This window comes from Anopheles funestus, chromosome 3RL (genome assembly GCF_943734845.2).
Source record: "Anopheles funestus chromosome 3RL, idAnoFuneDA-416_04, whole genome shotgun sequence".
NCBI lineage: Eukaryota > Metazoa > Arthropoda > Insecta > Diptera > Culicidae > Anopheles > Anopheles funestus.
Genome location: NC_064599.1, coordinates 52146095 through 52168912, shown reverse-complemented (window position 1 = coordinate 52168912; position 22818 = coordinate 52146095). Strand labels below are relative to the sequence as shown.

Below are 22818 nucleotides of genomic sequence, written 5' to 3'. Positions count from 1 at the left end.
CGGGGACGTATTGAGTCGGAGTAGGGTATGGAGTGCCTATATTATCCTTCTAGAGGCTTCGGATCCATACCCGTATCAGTGCGGTATTGCTACATACACTGACAACAGAACACCTTGGCAACACCTAGCCATTGATTTCTTTGGACAGTTAGCAACAGGTCACTCACTATTAGTAGTGGTTGATTACTTCAGTCGGTATATAGAGGTAGAAATAATGAAGAAGATAGATTCTAGTGAGACTATAAACCGACTAAACTCAATTTTTGCTCAATTTGGCCTACCGTTGTCTATTACTGCGGATAACGGGCCGCAATTTTCCAGTTTTGTACTGCCAACAATAAGATGCAAACGAATCCCCCTTAGTTATAGAAACCTTGGTATGTTTGTAGGGAACTGATAAACGATAGAACAATAAAGAGTTCAGTTGCTTGTGGATCACCGGGCTAATAAGACGTGCATTCTCAAGACACTACACAACTGTATTCATCGTCGTATAAAAAAACGAAGAAGTTTCCACAACATGCACCGAAAGTATTGTTTCCTCACTTCAATTCAAAGTGGAGTGAAGTGGAGCAGAGTGAAGGGAAAAAATTAACACCACGCATTAACCCTATTATCAATGACCGCCTGCCTGGGTAAGTTTTGTATTTTTATTTCTTAATATCTGTTTTATTGGAAAGTCATACAGACTTGAAATTTTTAAAATGCGTAAAAAAATGTTTTTCACCATTATGAACAAAAAGAAATTTTTTAAAATTATTTTAAACATTTTTTAAATATTTTTTTTCGATTGATATCTTATATCTACAACCGCCTACCCGGGTAGGCCATACGTTTTGTATGAGAGTTTTCGTTTTTTCGGATTACAAAGCGTATATCTTTTGATCTGCTCTTCGTATTTGCATGAAACTTTCAAGAAAGATGTGTTTTTTTGTTGTCAAACTAATATTTTTTAGCAGAGGATTTTTAAAATTCTGGTTTCCTTTTGACTAGAATTGTTTCCATTTCATCCTGACCTTTATTGTTTATTCTGCGTTCTTAGTCTAGCGTTAACACCACATTATGGAAAGCTCAATTAGATTTGCGCATCTCTATGTCCCTTGGGTGCCATGTTGGGCTTACAAATATTATTACAACAGATTTGTATTTCTTTTATACAGAAATGGCTGTCAGCCTTTCACATACAATCAAATGATCCTTGTTTTTGCACGGGTTTGCCGGTTTTTCCCTCCGTTTTCCATGCCATTACATACGCCACCCCTGTAAAAAGCAGTCACTTTGCTAGTCGGGCAATTGTGTTTCCAGATAGCCAAAAACCGATATCCGACCGTTCGAAGACCTATATAAGACGATCTGATATCGATCTTAAAGCATCACTTACAGCAGTAATATTAAGACTTCGTGGATGACATAAAACGAGCCATAATTATATCAAATGCACCATAATAATGAAATATTTCGTTTGTGGTAGAAAAGCTTTTCGTTCGTCATTTTGAAATTTTTCATGAAATATTTCAGAACTAAAGCTTTTGAAATTCATTTTCATTTCTTTATTTCATTCGTTCAATGTTTATAAAAATAATGTAACTTCGAAGTAAACGCACACAAACGGGTAAATACACACACAATTACTTTGAAGACGACGCCGACTTGGTTCCTTGACACTGTTCACTATCCGGAACATTGATCCTCATATCTGCACAAAATGACGCTTCTTTTCTGAATGAAAAATCCATCGCCTGGTAGTGTTGTTTGTTATTTGTTATTTGTTTATTTGAATTGTCCGCCCTATAGGTTTAACAAAAAATTGACTTAAAAACTAAACTTAAACTAAAACTAAAAGCATAATTATAGCTAACTATAATGGGGAAGTGGAGAAGACGGAGGATAGGAAGGTTGTGATGTGCGGGAAAGGAAGGAGGCCAAGGAGGAGTTGAAATTGAACAGATGGTACACGATGTTGAAGTGCCGAAGAGAGACAAGAAACGGATCATTTGAGCCATACGTAGTACGTCTGGAAGAGTCCGAAAGGAATGGACGTGAGCGAAGAGCGCGGGAAGGGACATAGAGAGGGATGCGAGAAAGAAGGTATGGCACATCAGTGGCGCCTAGAAGCAGCCCGCCTATGAGAAATGCCTGGGCATGATCCCGTCGAGTCTCCAACGATTTCAGGCCAAGAATTTGGCATCGTGTTTCGTATGGAGGCATCTGCGTTTGGTTGGTATCCAGGAGGCGGCGAAAAACCATCCTCGTGAAATACTTTTGCGCCCGTTCGATTTTTGTAGTCCAAACAACAGACGCAGGACTCCAGACAACGCAAGCGTATTCCAAAGGACCACGGACTAGGCAACAGAAAAGTGCCTTAAGGCATGCCGGATCTTTTATGTCGATTGTAAGCCTACGGATAAGGCCCAGCACTTTGAAGGCTTTCGATACAATGGCATCGAGATGAGCGGTAAAAGTTAATTTATGGTCGAGGGTCACTCCCAAATCGAGGATTTCGTGGACACGACATAGCGGAGTTGAATTTAGGTGATAGTTATAAATAATAGGATGACGAGCACGAGAGAAGGAAATAATAGAACATTTACTGGGACATAACTCTAGGAAGTTGACGGAACACCAGTAGGAGAATACATCTATGTACGATTGAAGGGACGAACAGTCCTTCTGGTCATTTATCGATGCGTAGATTTTAATATCATCCGCATAGAGTAGATGTCCAGAAGGAGGAAGAATACACGTGACATCATTGACAAACAAAAGGAAGAGGAAAGGACTAAGGACTTGGGGACTCCCGACGTGCTCGCAATAGCCGATGACGTAGAATCGCAAATCTTGACAATGTAACGGCGACCTACTAGATAAGTTTTGAGCCATTGCATCCACTTCATTGAAAACCCCAGTTTTTCAAGTTTAGCCAATAGTAGGTAGTGCTGTACTCGGTCAAATGCCGCAGAAAAATCCGTGTACACTGCGTCGACCTGGAGTCCCTGATCCATACGGTCTATCGTAGATGACACAAACTGCAGTAAATTAGTGGTAGTTGATCGTCCTGGCATAAAGCCATGTTGGTTGGCACTAATCCACGATTTGCATGAAAAGGACATGTATTCAAAAACTACAGATTCAAATACTTTCGAGCTCGCACACAGTTTTGCAATGCCCCTGTAATTGCTAACACATGAGCGATTGCCCTTTTTGAAGACCGGACATAGCCATGCAGTTTTCCAGATGTCTGGAAAGACACCGGAGGATAGCGAAAGGTTGAACAAGTAGGTTAAAGGAGCAGCTAAGGCTGAACTGCAGTTTTTTAATATAGAGGCCGGTATCCCATCAGGGCCAGGGGAGAAGGAGGGTTTGAGTTTTGTCAGGGCACTAACGACTTGCGGAACACTAACGCTGATAGAGTCAATATTTAAAGTATGTTTAGGCATATTGGCCAGTTCAGGGATGAAACAATCGGAATCAGTAATAGTGTCGGCGAAAATGCTCGAGAAATGGCGAGCGAATAGTGAACAAATCTGTGGAGTAGTATCAGCGGACGATGAATTCAGGGTCATGTAAGAAGGCAAGGAGCTGCTTCCACGGCGTTCATTGACGAAATGCCAGAAGGAGCGGGGGTTGGAGTGAAACTGAACTTGAAGTCTACCAACGTACCTACGATAGCGTGCTCTGTTATAAATTCGGTAGGCAAAAAATGCGTATTTGTAAGCGCGTTTATAATACATAATCTGACCTATAACGGCGATATAGGCGAAAAAGGCGATTCTTGTCTCTCTTTAGCACACGCAGCCTGTAATCCGACCAGGGAGGATGAGAGGAAGGACGGAAAGTAGGGGTGCAGGAGTCTAGAGCAGAGGAGACTATGGAGGTGAAGAGAGAGCTCTCTCTCTCTCTCTAGGTTGCAGTCTCGACGGATGAGCTATTATGTACATTATGTACATCCTACGTAGGATGGACCAGTCAGTGTGGGTGAGAATGCTATCGAGCCTAACATTATTCGTTTTTCTATAATTGAGATGACGAGGACGAGATGAGAGTGAGTGACTGTGTCCGTAGTGGAGAGCCTGATTGCGTGGTAAAACGATAGAAATATCTAACGGAGGATGATGTGAGTCAACATTCAATAGAGGGATAACTGAGGCATCTACTTCACATGAGACCGTAATTGGGAAATGCGAAAGAATAAGATCAAGTATGCGATCATTGGCATTTAGGATGCCATTCAATTGGTGAAGAGCATGCAAGTTTATGAGGTCTATCAGATCACTTGCAGACGGCGGATATGAAACAGGAGCATATGATGTCATCTGGGTGGGCATTGGGCTATCAGGTCTCTTCCTTGCGATGAGTGGCTGGTTGAAATCTCCGAAGAGAAAGAGACTGTCACCACGGGCCATGCGGTCCATAATATCACTAACACAAACGGATAATGATCTTAATGTTGAACGATCCTTGCTGAGATACGGAGGAATATATATGACTCCGATGAAGATGCGTGATTCACCCACAGTAACAGTTTAACAGTACTTCACTTCTTTCATGCACTATGAGTACTTTTCTTTGTAAAATTTACATTTAAAGTACAAAAACTACCCTTAAACATTACACAAAATCAAAAATATAACACACTGTAGCGCACCGCATCGAGGTGATAAATAAGAATGGAGTATATTAAAACGAATCAAAGAAGACGCCTTCGATGTATTGCATTGACAAATGAACGAATGTTAAAAGTTTCAAACGATCATGAAACGAAATGAATGAAGGTTATCTGGGATTACTTGATGTTCAAATAGGATTGATATTTTTCAATGAAAGCAGGTCGCAGCAGAGTATTTTTTTTATAAAACATTAATACCAACTAGTTTTCTGGGGATTTAATTGTCTTATTCAAATTGGTTTTTTACAGTTCGGTTTGTTACTTATTAAAAACAGCATCAGCCAAGTTTGAACCTCAGGAATTTAGCCTTCTTACCTTTAACAATATTTTGTGGCTTTCATCCCTTACTTTAATTACCTAAATTGATCGCAGTTATATTTCATGTAATTCCTTATCCTCCTATATCCTACAATTATATATATTTTTAGTTTATTCATATAACTTACTGTAATTTATCGTTGCTGTTCTTTGTGTGTGCTTGCATTAGCAAACGAGACACAAAAAGAAGCTTAAGTTCCATCTCGAGATGCGAGAGCTAAATCTCCTGATTTTTCCTCTCTATACGGTTGTAATACGAATGGAGGAAACCGTTCTCTTGCTGTTACTCTTCTAATCCCTATCTAAGTCCGTTCCTCCTAAGCTAGATACATGGTTTGAAGCGAAGAATGTGGGCTGTAAACGGACATAATTTCCATCAGCGACAGTAAGTTGTTAGGTTATAATTTACCATTTAGTATCATTACTTGACTACCTCACGAAGAGTTATTCAGTTAATGTATGTATAAACGGTACAAAAACATAACTAGTTTTGTTAGTTTTAATAGCTACTAATTTACACTTAATATCTGTGGTCAGAAATATCATCACTTCTTGAGAAAGATCGCATATGTCTGCCTCATATATATCTTTCATCATGTGCGAATAATAAAAGGTGTGAGATTCTGTTATTTTGTTAAATGTTTTTCCATAAATGTTTATGGTCAATCCATCTTTTTGTGCTCCACTGTATTGGACAATGTAAAAATCTTTAGTTAAAAACCAATTATCTTCCGTCCCTGAAAAGAGACTAATATTAGAATCAACGTGCAAAGTTACTCCACTATGAGTGGATTCTAAGTAGGGGAATGCGAAATGTTTACAATAAGGTGATCTTTTGGTTTGCACTGGTATTCTGTTGGCAGCTTGCACCAAAACCTTATGACCGTTTCGAAGCGAGTTTTTGACGTGCTGTAATTTACCTTCAAAACGATATGAAGAAAACGATTCAAGAGGTCCAAATCTACAAACATCATCATAGATATGCACTAAACTATGCATATTACTGTTTAAATGTTCAACACCATACAGTGTGCCGTACTCAACTATAAACTGTTTTAGCATTCGATCTGCTTCAGGCCAATATTCTCGATAAACATTGCTTGAGAACAGCTTAATCGAACAGTAATACAGCATAAAATGCTTATACTCCAATTCTGTTAGTATAAATTTCAAAACTACGAAGCTTGCATAATGCAAAAACATATTAAATTCACTTGCATGCCACAAGTCAGTGTCATCAATGTCTCGAAACTTGCGGTGAAATTCCGCAGGAATTTCAACATTTTTAAGTAAACCGTTAACTCTATTTACTGTGTCTACAGACCATTTGCGATGTCTTCCTAGTTTGCCCGCTTTTAAACCGTTGACAAAAGTTCGGGTTACTCCGTAGTCTATCTGATGCCGGCAATCCATTGAAATGACATCTTTAATGATGTCAAAGTACGGCAGATCTACAAGAGGTGTATTTTCCCTATGATGGTGTTCATATTTTAATGCCCGGAAATCCGCATCCGTTCTTGCAGGTGCATCGACCCTCGGAAAATACACAACATCAGTACCGTTATGATGTTGTCCTACCACAGTACATTTTTGGCATCCATGTGGGTTATTATGAAATGCTACACCTAAAAAGTAAAAGATTAATATGTATATAGTTATGATACTGAGCATGTTTTTTCCAGCTTTCCTTTTATGAATGCCCGTGCAGGAGAGTCTGCGATGAAAGCTCTAACACGTACTGTGATAAGCTTATTGGCTATCGCAATACCATGCTGCATCAACTCGTTCAGCTCGTTTACAAGTGGCCGAAGAAATACCTCTGTACTCTTTGGCTTGGATGCTCCATAAAAATTTCCAACCATAAATACTGAAACTTCAGGCATTTCTTGAATACTCATCAATATTGGCCAAAATTGTTTTCGTGTGTTCTTGTTCAGAGGAAGTCCATCGACGAAGAAGTTTAATGAGAACGAACTCACTCTTGGTTGTGCATTGCTGGAATAATTACAGAAAAACATTGTTAACATTGAGCAGGTTAATTTAGAAAAGCATCCATCTTACCCAAAATGTTGGTGCAAAACCGATCGTACTCCCGGATACCACAGTTCTCCTCCTGGTATTGCTACTATCTCTTTTTCACTTTGCCTTGTTCTCAGCAATGTACGCGAATCCTTGGGAAGCTTATCGCTTGTTCTAGAACGTAAAATTGCTAATAAGCTGTTCAACGCTTGGTGCGATTGGTATGTACGTAATGCCCAATTTCGGATAACCTCGTCAAATGGCTCATTTTCATTCGGGAGCTCCTGTATGCTGTATGATGTATCTACTTCATTATCGTCATCGTAATTGTTATCATCGCTCTCGATGTTGTCGGAATCATCCATATTCAGCCGATCATCATTGAGATGTCCTTCTTCTACCCTATTTTCATCAAGCAAACAAGAATAGTTGCTAATTTGTGCAGGATCTGAAATGTGACAGATGTGTATTAATATTGCATTGAAATATGTTTCCGTATTTTTCATGTTGTACTCACCTACATCCGTTGCTGCTGCTTGAACATTGTTTGGTCTAAAAGTAGAACTTTCCACAAACAATTCTACTCCTATATTAGCTTTCACTATTTGGTACATTTGTTCTGTTTCACGCATTCTTTTACCCGACATTGTGGCACTTGAGCTACCAAAGAGCTATAGCTAATTCAGTTCAAAGTTACAAGCAAATATCTTACTGAATCAAACAACTACGTAACTTGCTTATCAACCGACTAATGTTAACATCAACCGAACGCCGTATCAGATATATAAGTCGATCGAACTTTAAAATGTTGCAACTTGAGATTTTTATAAACCAAGATTCAAAGCCTCTATAAAAAATAACATCAACGTCCCGATTGGTCGTATTTGTTCACATGTACTCCACCGACCGGCAGTGCTGTGTATTCTGCGGCCAGGCACGGTGTGTTCTCCGCAAAATTTTATAGAGACGATCTTTACGCCAGATGTTTGATCGAAGATCGTCCCTAATGCCGGTGATACCCATCGACCTGGACAATATCAGCATGAGTGCTCGGTTTGGCTTTTCCTTTTCTGCTTACACCGGTTTCGTCGGTTTCTGGCCGCTCAGATGTTTGATGCAAATAACATGCTTCTGCTCTCAAACCTGAAACATAGAAACTGAATTTAAAATGCGGTTCACAAAACAACAAGCGCTAAGCGTACTTACCTTAAGAAAGCTAAAGAGCATGAAAAAAATATATACACAAACAATAATAACACATTTTTACCACTTTTATATTTTCCCAACTTTGTACGTATAGTGAGTATATTTAAAAAATGTAAAACATTCCCATTTTACCGTGGATTTTCACGCTGTAACAAGAGATGACCAACTTTGTTTTCTTAAGCCAAGAACACATGATGCATACTTGTATGCGGCGACAACTGACAGCTCCAAATTTTTTTGATTTCTCGTCGCCGGCTCGTAACCCATATATCTGGGTTACGAGCCGGCGACGCGGTGACGTATTCGGCTATCGCCAGAGTTTATACCTTTATGAGTTGGGGAGTTGATTCACAGCTATGGGAGGGTAACTCTTGGTTTTGAATTTTAGCCGTTATGTATCCGAAAATATTTTTTTTTTGCAAAGCGGTATTCAAAAGGATATATCGGTTCGAAAATTTGATCTAGATGTTTTATTTTATTTATTTTTACGCTGAGTTTAAATGAGTTTTCTTGGATTTATTGCTATACCTTGCAACAATTCGCAAAATGATGTTATATTAATGTTGTAGCTTAAGATTATCTTAGTATTCATTTGTCATATAAAACCTAACAATGTAAAATATATTTTATAGTATAATAAACAGGTGAAATATATATTATATTTGTTTTATGAAGTTTTAGCCCCTCTTAAAATGATTTGGTTAGAAAATCCGAAAAATTTTACGTTGAACACAGTGGAAGTGCAGTATGTACAATTGCGTCAGAATAATCGATTCAAATAACCTATGTTTGAACCGATAATGAATGTATAATCTTGCGTTTTGATAGCCAAGAAAAAGTTAGAAATTTTCAACATTTTGTAATGTATTAATACTGATGTATTTCAAACCTAATACAGAATAATCGAGCGAAATTTTGTTCGAAAATAACTTTTTTTGACGCGTGTGATCATCCTATATTTCCAATGTGATCATGCAATCGTTTACAAATGGTTAGTTAGTGAGAAATCACATTGCTTTAAGTACTGTTTTTCCTAAACCGCCTGCGAAAACAAATTATGGAAGGTGTTAACGCCACAACCGCATTAAAAATGAAGAAAAATGTAAGTTTAGCACAACTTTTATACACATTACGAATAACCGAAACATATTTTAATTAAATTGTAACTAATTTATTATTGCAGCCAATTCAAGGAACGGAGGAGGTGCTTCACCTAATAGAACTGGTGAAAACCTACCCATGCCTGTGGAAGGACTCGGATCGTCAGTATAAAAATGCTGAGATCCGACACCAGGCATGGGTAGAAATCGGGTCATACATGGGTCATTCATCAGAGGACGTCCACCAAAAGTGGAAGAATCTGATGAACACGTACCGGCGCACGAAGAAGGAGATAGCACGAAGCCAGGTGACCGGATCAGGTGAATGATTTACGAATCTATATTATAGAATGTTTTACTTATATAATGTTTATTCTTTTATAATGATTATTTCCAGGATCCAGTGAGGTGCTACAAAACTGTTGGTTCGCGTTCGAGCACATGTCCTTCCTGCACGACGCGACAGCACCGCGACCAACAGTAAATAGTGTAAGTAATTCAATTTTTTAACAATTTTATTGTGTAGCTCTCTGGGGTTGCGGCAGATGATAGGGCAGTGGATTATTTAACATTAGGTGCCGTGCTAAATGTTTTCGCATGTTTTGCAATGCCCTGGTCGGCCTTATTGGAACGCCCGGGATAGGCAGCATTGAAGCTGGTGCTGATACATCGTCGTACTCTTCGGAGTTTAGACATGTATTGTCTTGATTTGTAGTGCGTGGGAGTAGTGTATGTGAATAGTTGTACAATAAGTGTCGTCGTCTAAAGTTGTGCAGACATATAGCTGCAAGAACAACTTTTTCTGCAATTCGAGGTTCCAAATCCATAGGCTTAGCTAAAACCCGGAATACTCGAGCTAAGATACCGAATGCGTTTTCTACTGTACGTCGTGCTCGAGAATGTCTATAGTTGAAATGGCGTTCCATTGAATCTGCAGCATGCATGCCTCCAAATGGCCGCAGACAGTACTCTTTCATGGCAAACGCTTGGTCCCCTAGAAAGTAGAATGGCACTTCGATCTTATAGGGAACTTGTAGAATTTCCGGATCGGGAATATTTAACTCCTTGCGTTCCAGTTTTGGGTATATTGGGCTGTTTGCTAAAACACCGCCATCCGATATTCTCCCCTGGCAACCGACGTCAGCGAAAAGAAAGTTGTAATTTGAGTCCGCTATTGCTAACAACACAATACTAAAATTGTGTTTGTAATTGTAAAACTGGCTTCCGGAATTCGCTGGTGCTCTTAAAGGGACATGTTTACCGTCGATGGCACCATTGACATGCGGGAAATTCCATTGTTCTTCGAATCCCTTTGAAATCTTCAACCATTCTGATTTATTGGAAGGCAGCTGAAAAGATATAACATCAAAATCATAAATGTTATGTTAAAATCTGTTGTAAAACACCATCGTTATCATTTAATGTAATATGTTATTATTTCTATCATTTCAGGCGAACCTGGAAAACGGATCACCGGCCCCATCCACATCGGCAATGCTGCCGGGACGAACTCCCCAGCCGAAGCGGAAGCGGACGCAAACGAGTCGTTCCGAGCAGATTGCCGAGTGCTTGGGAGCCCTGAGACGTTTGACAGAAGCTACTCCTCGTCCAATGAGCAAGGCCAGAGCTCTGGGCAACTTTGTAGAGGCGCGAGTCGCTGTCTACGAACAAAGTCACCCAGAGTTCTGTGACCGGCTCATTGAAGCTGTTACAGCTACGTTGAACGAGGAAGTAGCGAAGTTCAACGCCCCTGGATCCTGCGATCACGACTACGTGTAACACGTAGTGTGATAACGTGTGAGAAGACCACTCCCCATGACCCTTATGACCTATCCTCCTTGTTCACAGTGTGAACATCATCGGCTCTTATCAGAGCCACCAGATATATTCAAAAAGATATTTTTGAGACCTTTGAAAACACTACACAATGTAAGAGATCCTTGAATGATCTTTTTTTCTTTTTAGACGACGACGACAACAACGCATTTGTTAAGGCTGAGGAGTAATTTAGCAGGATCAAATGTATTAGTCTCCCACTATGAAGTTACAACTGTGATACTTATTTTGGATTGGAACATCAAACACGGAATAATCAGTTCACCATGCTGAGGGATCACTCGGATTAATACTACTATGTGAAAAACGCGTGGTGTAGCCACATTACACTAATTATGACTTAGTTAATTATGACTTAGTTTAGTGACGTAATTACATTATTGATAATATGTAAAATACACAATACCTTCACATATTCCTTTAGCTCGTGTATTATATGATCACAAACTTCCTGCACGATCCGGGATACAGATGGACTTGAGACCTGAAGTTAATCATTAGTTAATTGACGAGTATATATGTCTTGCTTAAAATAACTTACCCTAAACATAAAGGATAGCGATTCATATGAGTCCCCAGAGGCCAAAAAGCGAAGCGCGATGGCAAGCCGTTGCTTTGTAGTTATTGCTTTACGCATTGTTGTATCTACTCTGCATATTTTTGGACCGATTAAAGACAAAACATGATGGAACTCCTCCCGATTGAGTCGCAGAAAATCGTTCATCCGGTTGTTGGCACCTTCTCCATCGATTGCCTGGAACAATCGGTTCCACACATCTTCCCTTTCCAAAAACAAATCCGTAACCCAGATCCGGCCATTTTCTGATCGCGATTCTTCCTCCTCCTCCTGCTCTTCTATCAATAGTAGAGCTAGCGTAGCTACTTCTGCAGCAATGGCAGGGATTACTTCCTCTGTTTCCATATCCATGTCCTGAAAAATAAATTCATGTACTTATGAATAATGTTTTGCAAACGTTATCGCATTGTATTAACAAAAATTCTTACCGAACTTTACTTTCTTTACTGAAAACAATGCACAACAAGGACAACTTGTGAAATACTACAGTACACAATAAACATTGGCGTTCCACTCTAAGCAACAGCTCCCACTGTATTCTGTTAAAATGTATTGTTAATTGTTAAATCGCGTTATATGATTTTCCCCGAACTTCCAGTTTTCTACACAATAATAAAGTTCGAACAAAAAAACATAAATATTTTTTAGCGTGTTTAACACATAACTATTAACTTCGCATAATAAAAGTAAACAAGTCCTGTATTTATCGAATACTGCGTAATGCGGAATCATGCTGTATACTCTGTACACCTATTAATGTTGGTTTTTAGTTACATAAGAATGTTTCATTCCCGATTTAATTGTGCTGAATGTGTTAAACTTTATTTTACTAATAATTTATAACACAAATATTGATATTTTAAAATTTGAAACTGTAATACGGATGTATTACGGAAGATTTAACTTTTCGGAAGGAGGCTTTGGTAGCCTAATAACAAAGACGGAAGGTATAACGGAAGAACGGAAGACAGAACGGAAGAACGGAAGAACGGAAGAACGGAAGATGTTGCTTGTACAACGATCCAATAACGAATATCTTTATTCAGCATGACAGTTGCGCAGCACACTGTCATGTCCAAGGGTCATAATTCACTCTGACATTTCGAAAGCTCTTCACAATGATACCGGTTGCGGACCTGACACTACAGTATATTACAGCTCGGCTATCCTGACTTAGGATTGACCTCAATTCTACTTAATTACACACCTAATCATATTTACGTATTAGTGGCCCACTTCCTAAGCTTATCAACTTCTAGAACGCCATCATAGGCCATTTGTGTATGTTGACATCCCTCAACATCTCTAACGACATAGCGGTCATGAGGAAGAATTTTGTGAATTATATAAGGGCCACGAAACCTACAGTTAAGCTTTTTGTTGACACCGCTTGTGTCTGTATATTTGATAGCTACTAGATCTCCTACGTTGAATTTAGGAGCTGGCTTGTTCCTATCGGCTAAGTATTGCTCATTTCGATTTTGCGATATTTCGATATTTTCCTGTGCTTCGGAACGGAGACGATTAAGGTCTCGACTAACGTCTTCTGTTTTGGACTCAAGATTAACGCGTTCGACCTGACCATTCGCTTGGGGAGAGGCTGTAGCATTAAGTACATGGGAGATATTGTGAGACTCTTGCAAGACGCATCCATTAACAGGACCGACTTCGAGTTTTCGTCTTAAAGAGTCAATGGAAGGATCTCTTGATTGAGCTACCTGAAGTTGAAAGTCGAGGTCTAATTCACTAATTGCACCTACTGCTTCAGTTCGGCTTAATGCATCCACGTGAGCCATAGAAGTCTGATGAGTGAGATTGATCTTCATTTTATGGTTTACTAACTGAGTGCATTGAATAGAATCGTCGAGATAATTTTCCTTAATGATTGATGGGACAATAGCGGATTGCTTTGAAGATAATGTGGGGCCAACATCAGGCTCAATTTCTGATTCATAAACGTCAATAGCAGAAATTTCATTGGTTGCCACATCTAGTGAATCCTGGTTCTGGGTTTCAATTTCCCCCCGAGGGGGTTGCATAAGAGAGACGTAATTCTTAGAGTACGTAAGACGGACGTTAAACGAAGGGAGTATATCTTTACCTATAATTATTGGCCAGGCCATAGAGTTCTCGGGTAATATAACAAATGAATGATTGAGGATCACCTCCTTAAATTTTATACGGCACGTTACTTGACCACGAGTATAAAGTCGGGAGTTCCCAAGGCCACGAAATCGAGAAGGGGCTAACTTAGCCAGGAGTCCAACTGGCACTATGGATTCATTTATAAAACTTACAGAACTACCTGTATCAAATAGAGATTGTATTCCTTTTACTACCACAACCGGTTTTCCTAACTTGAGAAAAGAAACACTCACCTCTTGTAATTCATCTAATGCCAGAGTTTCATTATCATCACCCGCAATACGAGTAATTGGATCCGGATGAGCAGCAGCATTCGCGACCTTCTTTGGGCAATTTTTGTAGTTATGCCCCATCTGGAAACACGTGAAGCATGCCCCCGGTGGTCGGTTGGGGCGAGAACAGGCACTCTTAAGATGTCCAAACTCCGAGCAGTTGTAACATCGAATGATGTTCTGCGTTGCTCCTCGATTGGTCGAAACAGGAACTTTCTCCGGAATTGAAGATGATGTCGTCGTCGGCTTGGGGACTCTTCTGGACCGAATAGTCTCGAATTTCTTAAGCATAGGCTTCAGATCTTCCACGTTGTTTGCCATGAATCGCATCCCAGCAGTAAGAGATGGGCTATCCAGACCATCAAGGATAATGTTGATCAATTCAGGTTCCGGGATGGGGGCTCGGCTGGCAATACGTTGCATATCCAACACATAACGTAAGGCGGTCTCCTTTGGGGAGAGACGACGGGATCGTAAGTGTCGAAGAACGGCTTCAACCGTGGGCGGCACACTCAAGGTTGAGATGAGTTCTTCCTTTAACTGTTCCAGCGTAAGGGCACGAGATGACTGGGCAACGATAGCCGCAGATCCTTTAAGCAGCCGACGAGCATGAACGAATTTATCAGCATCCTTCACACGATGTAGTGAGAAAGTATAATCGAGGTCATCCAACCATTGGATGATACATCTGTCGTCGTCTCCCGTGAAGGGTTCGATTGTTTTATCGAGCTTTAAGTCAGCAATCGGTGGTGAAGCACATTCAGACTGGTGTTCCAAAGCCTGAATCTTACGGCGCAAATCCACTAACTCCAATTGTTGCTGCAATCTGCGAATTTCGTCATCGTAAGTAGCCTGGGTGCATTTGTTAGTCGGGTTACATTCTTTGGCCGCACTATCAACACGCTCCGCTTCGGTAGCGTCCAACATGGCAGCACCGCTTGAAGCGTCCAAAATGGCGACATCACGCTTCGCGAGTATGGCACTCGAGGCGTCCAAAATGGCGGCATCGCGCTTCGCAAGTATGGCACTCGAGGCGTCCAAAATGGCGGACAGGCACGTGGTAGGGGCATCGGTCAAAGGCGCTTCGGAAGCTGGTTCCTCGTCTGGTATCGGTGTGGCGTCAATTCCCATAATTTCAGCAAACAATCTCCGGATCTGGGCAACGGTAGCGGAAGGGGGAACCGCAATCCCCGCATCCGACAGAACGCCCAACATTTCATCACGGCTAGGCATGATCTAAACCAAGATGACACAACGGCAGCACGGGGCGAATCCCACTTCTGAGATGTAATACGGATGTATTACGGAAGATTTAACTTTTCGGAAGGAGGCTTTGGTAGCCTAATAACAAAGACGGAAGGTATAACGGAAGAACGGAAGACAGAACGGAAGAACGGAAGAACGGAAGAACGGAAGATGTTGCTTGTACAACGATCCAATAACGAATATCTTTATTCAGCATGACAGTTGCGCAGCACACTGTCATGTCCAAGGGTCATAATTCACTCTGACATTTCGAAAGCTCTTCACAATGATACCGGTTGCGGACCTGACACTACAGTATATTACAAAACGAACAAATCGAACATTATTTACGATACCATAATCGAACCCATGAATTCAATTATAAACACAACGAATCTTCGTTTGACAAATAGTTGACGGCTGCGTCTGTGGCAAACGCCTTGGGGGTCCCACACGATAGCTACAGCTACACGAGCGACGCCTCGCCAAGAACAAAAGAAATTCCAAGAAAAACGGGAGCTGTCAGTTGTCGCCGCATACAAGTATGCTCCGTCTGTGGTTGGCTTAACTGTTGCAAAAATTGCCTTGATATTAAATGTAAACCATCTGCATGTACACAAATTCAAATGCCCCGTATGTAGTAATTCGATTTCGATCATTATTTTAAAACAATTTTATTATTTCAGATAAAAAATGAGCGGAAAAGCCAATCGGTTCGGCAGTCGCAAGCAAACATATCGGTCAACACCAATACAGTTCGACCCTGATACACGTACACATAGTGCCGAACCATTACCGGAGCATGTTAGTTCCGACAAAGCAAGGCATTCACGACATGGTGATTCGTATCAACGTGAATTGGGGTTGGTGATCATGCTACGAGCGTTCAGAATGTATCAGCAGGACCGTGATTTTAACTTTGAGGTAACAATGGAGGATCCTGCTGGAGGAGATTTCGATGACATAATGTTTCGCTATGAGTCGCCACGATTATCAACAGGTACTGTCAGTGTACAGGCGAAACACAAACGCCTGCCAACGAGTGAAAATTCCAAGCTTACGAAGAAAATGCTACTTGCTCCTTGGAATAGCGACAAAAAACCGTTTTCAATTACAAGTTATTTCCTCTCTTTTCTGCAAGTTGACCGAAAACTTAAAACTAACACCCATACGTATGTTTTGTGTACCAATGCATGGTTGGATAAAAACATAGAAAAATCATTAATGGTTAAACGAGATCGCGTGGATGATTGGTTACAGTTTTCTAATGATATTGAGGCAACCTGCTATCAGATTAATCGTAATAAGGTTGACAAGGAATTAAAGGAAAAACTTATAAACTCCTGTGCATTAAAGCTAGCAGAACAAGTGTCTAACGGAACTGTAATTGCTTTTGAGGATTCACTGTACCGTGCTTTTGCCACCATGATCAACGATTGTGTGCAATCATCAGTGCCTGAGAATTCTACTGTGGCTAGTGGTATTTTTAAATTTAATGAAGATTTTTTAAATGCTGATCCATCTTCTTCTGATCTTGGAATGTTTAGAGAAGGGTTTAAAAAAGCATATACAAAATTTATAAAAAATGATAAATCACATGACATGAAGGAAATAGTTCTGAAGATAGATATGAAATCGTTTACATCTGCGACCACAGAAGGAGAAAGCTTAGATAGAAATCTACAGAAGTTCTATAAATCATTCGTACTTGTTTGTAATTCGCTCAAAGAAGATGAACTGCGTGGAAAGGTTACTGACTTGCTGCCTAAATGGTGTAATTCTCCAGTCGTAATGGGCAGCCTGCATGAATTACTGTGTAATGCAATGTCGAGTGAGACACCTAAACCAATCAAGCTCAGCTGTATCAAAGAAATGTTTATAACAAAAGCTGCCAACATAAATTTTACTAAATTCGAAAGAGACTCAAACGACTACCTCGAGGGGTTACGCCTTAAATATCCTTATATTGAAATAGAACCAGGGCGATTAAACGGTTCAGCTTTCGCTGTGTTTCTTAAGGATGTGGCTACTGGTGGGGTTTATGAGTTTAAGAGCCGGATTGATTTGAAAGTATCCTCTCTTATTGTAGCTCAAACCTTATCGTTATTTGAATGGAAAACTTTATTTGTTGATAGTTCAAAGTTAGAAGAAAAAGAAAACTTGATGGAAATTCTACAAGATTTGTTGTCGTACAATAGAGATGTAAATCATCCTACCGTCAAAGTGATAACGTTTGTAGGAAAACCAAACCATGGTTCAATCGATGCGATTGAGAAATTGTCGAAGCAATATAATCAAAATTTCATTGTTATAGAGAAAATGTTAGAAAAGCAGAATGAGGACAACCATTGTGAGAGATTTTATGTGAATCATCTTATGCCCGAGGCTTCTCGTCAATTGTTTAAAAACAATGTACAAAAAAAGATATTTGGAACTGTTGTGTCACTCAACAGAATTGTCGACGAATCGGACGACTTGTGCTTTGTGTTAGCTTTGTTAGAAAGTTTTGATCAATCAAGTGAGATGAACGACAATCGAAACAACTGCAGCTATGAAAAGATTAAACACTGTTACATTCATCGCCATTATGAGCCCGATGACGATAACGAGCGTGATAAGAGCGTGACACAATATATGCATCACAATCGAAATGACTTACCATATTCTAAACACGAAGATGTATCTTTTATGGAAATGGTCAAATGTATTGATAATACTAATAGCACATTGCCGGATGTGCAGCGTGTTTTCGACATGAACGAGGAAGATCCCGTCCCACCTGGTTTCCAAGTTGGGGATCGTGAGAAGGTGTTTGTTTTCCTGAACGATGCAGGCCATGGGAAAACATCCTACTTCACCTGGCTAGCCTGGCGCTTGTCTCAACAGGATGGTGCCTTATATGTGGTGAAATTTAACGGAGTGGAATATTCAACCGACTTCGAACGACTGGAAAATGGTGACTTACAAAATATGAGCGATACAGGAATCGTAAGATTTTTGTATCGGCTTGTTCATCTGGCTCTTTTCGTGCCAAGTGTGAATAGACAAACAGATGAGGAAACCGATGTGCATCGAGATGAGGCCGATCAGTGTGCGCAATTGCTGACAGTTGTAAATGGCCAAATAGTATTGGATGAAAAAACGGCGAAAGAGCTACCAATGAAACAACTGATCGAGTTGCGTTTATTCCGGACCAAGTTTAACGAACATCAACTCGTATTAATTATGGACGGATTTGATGAGATCGGTTACAAGCATGTGGTCATGCAATGTTTCGCATGGTTTGCAAAGTTTGAGGGAATACGTAACATTTATCTGTCAAGTCGACCGTATGAGTTTAAGGAAGATTTTAGGAACAGCTTCAAAAACTGTAACGTTAATCGTTTGAAACCATTTTCCCGTGACGATGTAATATTATCGCTCCACAAATATTTTCAGAAGAATGTTGATGATTATAAACAATGTGAAAAGGAACAGTGCATGTACGTGCTGACTGTGCTATTTATTGTTATTACCAATATTCTGAGTGATTTAACAACTGTTCCGCTACTGTTGTGCTTAGCACAAGATACTCTCTTACCCGTACTAATGAAACATATCAATTTTAAGTTATACACGATGTCCAAACATATGTTGACGAATGACGAAAAACTTGACTCTATGCAGCTGGTGGAACGTTTCATTGATCGTAAATTGCACATTTTAAACACAGATAAATCCGGCACGACAGATGCCGCCGTAAAGACCCCCGTTGCAAAGAAACGTATAGAACGGTCAAACAAACAGATTAAAAATCGACACGTTCTGTAAATTCGTCGACACCGTCGCGAATAGAATTTTATCCCGCGAAGGTTTTTAACCGAGAACTCTCGCGCAGTTCCTTAGAAGTGAAGGCGTTTTTGTCAATTTAGCGGGTCGGGCTGCTAGCCTTTTAACGAATAAATTCGAAAGAAGTTTCTAGCGGCGGACCTCCGTTCAATTGACTGCCCACTCAACTAATGACTCGAAGCCGGTTAGATTGCAAGTGAAGTTTTATTAAAAATTATCCAGCTTATATACTAACAAGGTGTAATGGTGTTAGTTCTTATTTCTACACGCAGTAAGTGTGTGTTAGTTTCAAGAACGTAAGGTAGAATCCTAGTTTTACCTGCTAATGTTAGTTTAGGATTCCGTAGCCGTGATCCGACTCGGCCTTTTTAGTTAATTGCACCGAACGCATAGGCGCGTTTCTTTCCTGTCGATCCCGTGCGTATTTGATGTATATGTAAAACGTGTTACCTGATGGGATGGTTTTTTAAGGATCGGATGCAGTTTTATTGCCCGCCAGGTACGCTACGGCGCGCGGGCGTATGCTCGTTATGCTTATCGCTATTTTCGTATTGCTCTCGTCCGTAGACGGATGATTTTTACCCGCGTCGAAACCTTTACCAATATTAGCATTTTGAGACGTCCCTTTTTTAGCTATTTCGGGTAATCGCTTATTTAAGATATCTAGGCTCGAACAAGGCCAACCCTTGTTACAAGTTACATTTGTGGGTATGTTGAATCCGCGTTTATTACTTGCTTTCCTATCGCAATGTTTATGTAGGTACAACCTAAGTTCCATGCGATCCTAAATATCGTTTTTGTTTATCAAAACGTCGTTCTGTTTTTACCTAGAATTCTATTGGTTTTTTTAACGTTTACCTCGCCTGGAAAGAAACATGGTTATTTGATTTTCTCACGCGTACGCTTGTGAATTTTGTCGCGTCCGTAACACGTTCTGTTGGCCATGTGTGCTATTTTCGACAAAAACGATAGGAAAAAATTGCTGTCCCCTGTGGAACAGGAAAGCGTCACAGAGATGATCGAGGATGTGATTAAGGGTGAAGAAAAAACGGGAATTATCGAAGGAATAAGAGACGGTGTGCCTCAATTCGTGCATCGGATCTTTGCCGAATATTTTGCCGCTTGTTGGTTAAGCGAAAATATAAAACGATTTCAAACTGAGCCCGTTTTCCGATCTCAAGTAATTTGGTCGCCCTCTTTGAAGAAAACGCGTGCCTTTTTTGACCGTATGATACTGAAGGAAAGTGAAGGTTGTGATTTACACTGGGCAGTAATGAACAAATCCCTCGGACAGGTTAGAAAAATATTGCACGAAAATCGTTCTGCTATTGCTGTGAAAGATAAAGTTGGGCGCCTGTCGTTACATTTGGTAGATTTATGTGCAGTTTACGACGAGGTGTTCTCAGAAGATGTAATTGCTGATCTTGCTAATGAAACTGATTCCCTTTTCCAATGGAATGCTTTAGATTATGCATTTATTCAAAGTAACGGTTGGGCAATACAATATTTACTGAAATGTGGCGTACGACTAAATGTAGAAATCTTGTTCCAGCAGCTGTATTCCAATGATGTAGATGATTTACTCTTTCAAGGAACTAATTATGCTTACTACTTAAAAGAATATGCGAAACAGACTGACACCGCAAATACAATCCGCACACGTTTGGTAAAATATTTGATTTATGAGCAGAATCTAGATATTTACTCACCCCGTACAAAATTTGAATCGTTATCGGTGTTAGAATTTTGCGCAGCTTGGAACCTTTTTGAAGAGCTTCATCAGTTTATTGCACAGTCTGGACAACCGGAACAGGTATTGGATGGGTTGGTTGATCGGTTGTTCCAGTTGGCATTTGAGAGAAAAGCTCACGATATTATAATTTATCTTGTTGATCGTTGTAAGTTTTCCCTGTCTTGGATTAACGACAGTCAAGGTTTAATTGCATGTGCTAAACGTGCAATAGAACGAAATCAAGCGGAAATGTTTAAAATGATCTTTCAACAGTTATGTGCTCGACACATGTTTGAAGCCGTTGATGAAAAGGATATTATCGATGAATCGGAAGTGCAAATTGAAAACGATAGGATCGAAATCCAAGTTTCATTTTTTGACGAATGTTGTGTACTAAGCAATAAGGATGTAAACCATGCACTGCCAGAATATTCATTGCTCGACGGCAATAATGTCGATGAAATATTCGTAAAATTTTTAGGAAGAGCAATCCATGTCGGAAGTGTACGGATGGCTAGTTACATACTTCAGAAGACGAAAATGGTTGTTACAAATCAATTAATCGTTACGATTATGCGTTTATTCCCGACATCGCAACCATTCTGTCACAAAAAATGTATGCCAGCATTCGAGTATCTTCTCAATAAGACGGTCGATCTGCACAGTGTTGATCAAGAAGGGCGAAATTTGTTTCATATGGTCGCGCAAAATGGTTGCTTCTACATGCTACCTTGCTTGATCGCTAAAGGCTTTGAGCCAAAGCAGATCAATGATCTAAATCATTGGAATGGGTTTCACTACCTCGTGTCCCGTGCAGACCATTTTAGTTCGCGTGTGCCAAAAGCTTTAGTGTTTCTTCGACATCTGGGGCATATGGATGGGTTTAAAACGTTGAGCAAAACCGGTGAAAGCGTGTTTGATATTGCAATTACTAATGAGCATTATATCGCAGCACAAATGTTATTTGAAGCAGAATATTGCAATCTTTCCGATTCCGAAAAAGTGGATGCAGTGATGGATATTATGCAACAAATGCTTTTAAAGCATGACGTAGAATATATTTTGCGTTTCTTATTCAACTCATGTTGGTATACTTTGACTTATGAATTATTGAAAAATGAGATGTGGCATGCAGTTTACAGCTCTATCGTTGAACAAATACCGGTTGTTTGATGTCAATTTCTACTTTTGTTGCTGCATGAATATTGGTTGTATATTTTTATTATATCAAAACCCTTCTGGATCCTTACACCATGGCAAGTACTAACAATTCGGCTAGTTGGCTAAAATAAGTTCAGTAAATAAGTTATAGCAGGCATGAGCTAGCATGGTCTTAGACCCACCAGAAGAAGAACATTATACATTTATGTACTGGATGATCGTGTTACTAGTCGTTAGTTTCTTATATCAATATTAAAATAAACTTTTGTTTTCCTATTTTCCCTGTGTACCGAATTATGTTGTCGATGTGTAATACCACGGACACATTTTATTTTTTTGTGCAATTGCTGGTAGATAATTTGGAACGAAAATTGGCTTCTTTTCAATAAAACTAATTAAAAAATCGGTGGGTTATTTTTTTAATTATTTTATGCAAACATTGTAATAGTAACAATTGAGTTCTTCGCAAATGAAATAATGAGCATACATTGCTGTTGTTGTATCATTGAATTTCCTGTCCATTACTGGATCGTTGCTGTTCTTCATGTTACTTAGGTGTGTTAGTGACGGACACTGGCACTAAATACAGAAACCTCTATCCAAATAGTTTGTAGTGTACATGCTTAAAGACATCCGAAAACACGAATCTCTAAATCTTCCATTGAAGGTGCGTGTCATCGGTCACTTTGTTTTAGCATTCGCCTGATTATTTT

The 22818-nt window shown here is 39.8% G+C and overlaps 1 protein-coding gene across 3 annotated transcripts in view; it reads left to right on the top strand.

Annotated features, from left to right (window-relative positions):
• Nucleotides 1-22818, top strand: part of LOC125767197 (uncharacterized) — a 285303-nt gene that overhangs the window by 208213 nt on the left and 54272 nt on the right. For 2 of the 3 annotated variants that reach the window (XM_049433535.1, XM_049433536.1), the window contains exon 2: nucleotides 16071-16384. In XM_049433535.1, coding sequence (XP_049289492.1) covers nucleotides 16078-16384 — 307 coding nt within the window. In that variant the 5' untranslated portion in view covers nucleotides 16071-16077. Of the gene's footprint in view, nucleotides 1-16070; nucleotides 19210-22818 lie in introns of those variants that run through there. The other variant, XM_049433534.1, reaches the window with a different exon arrangement.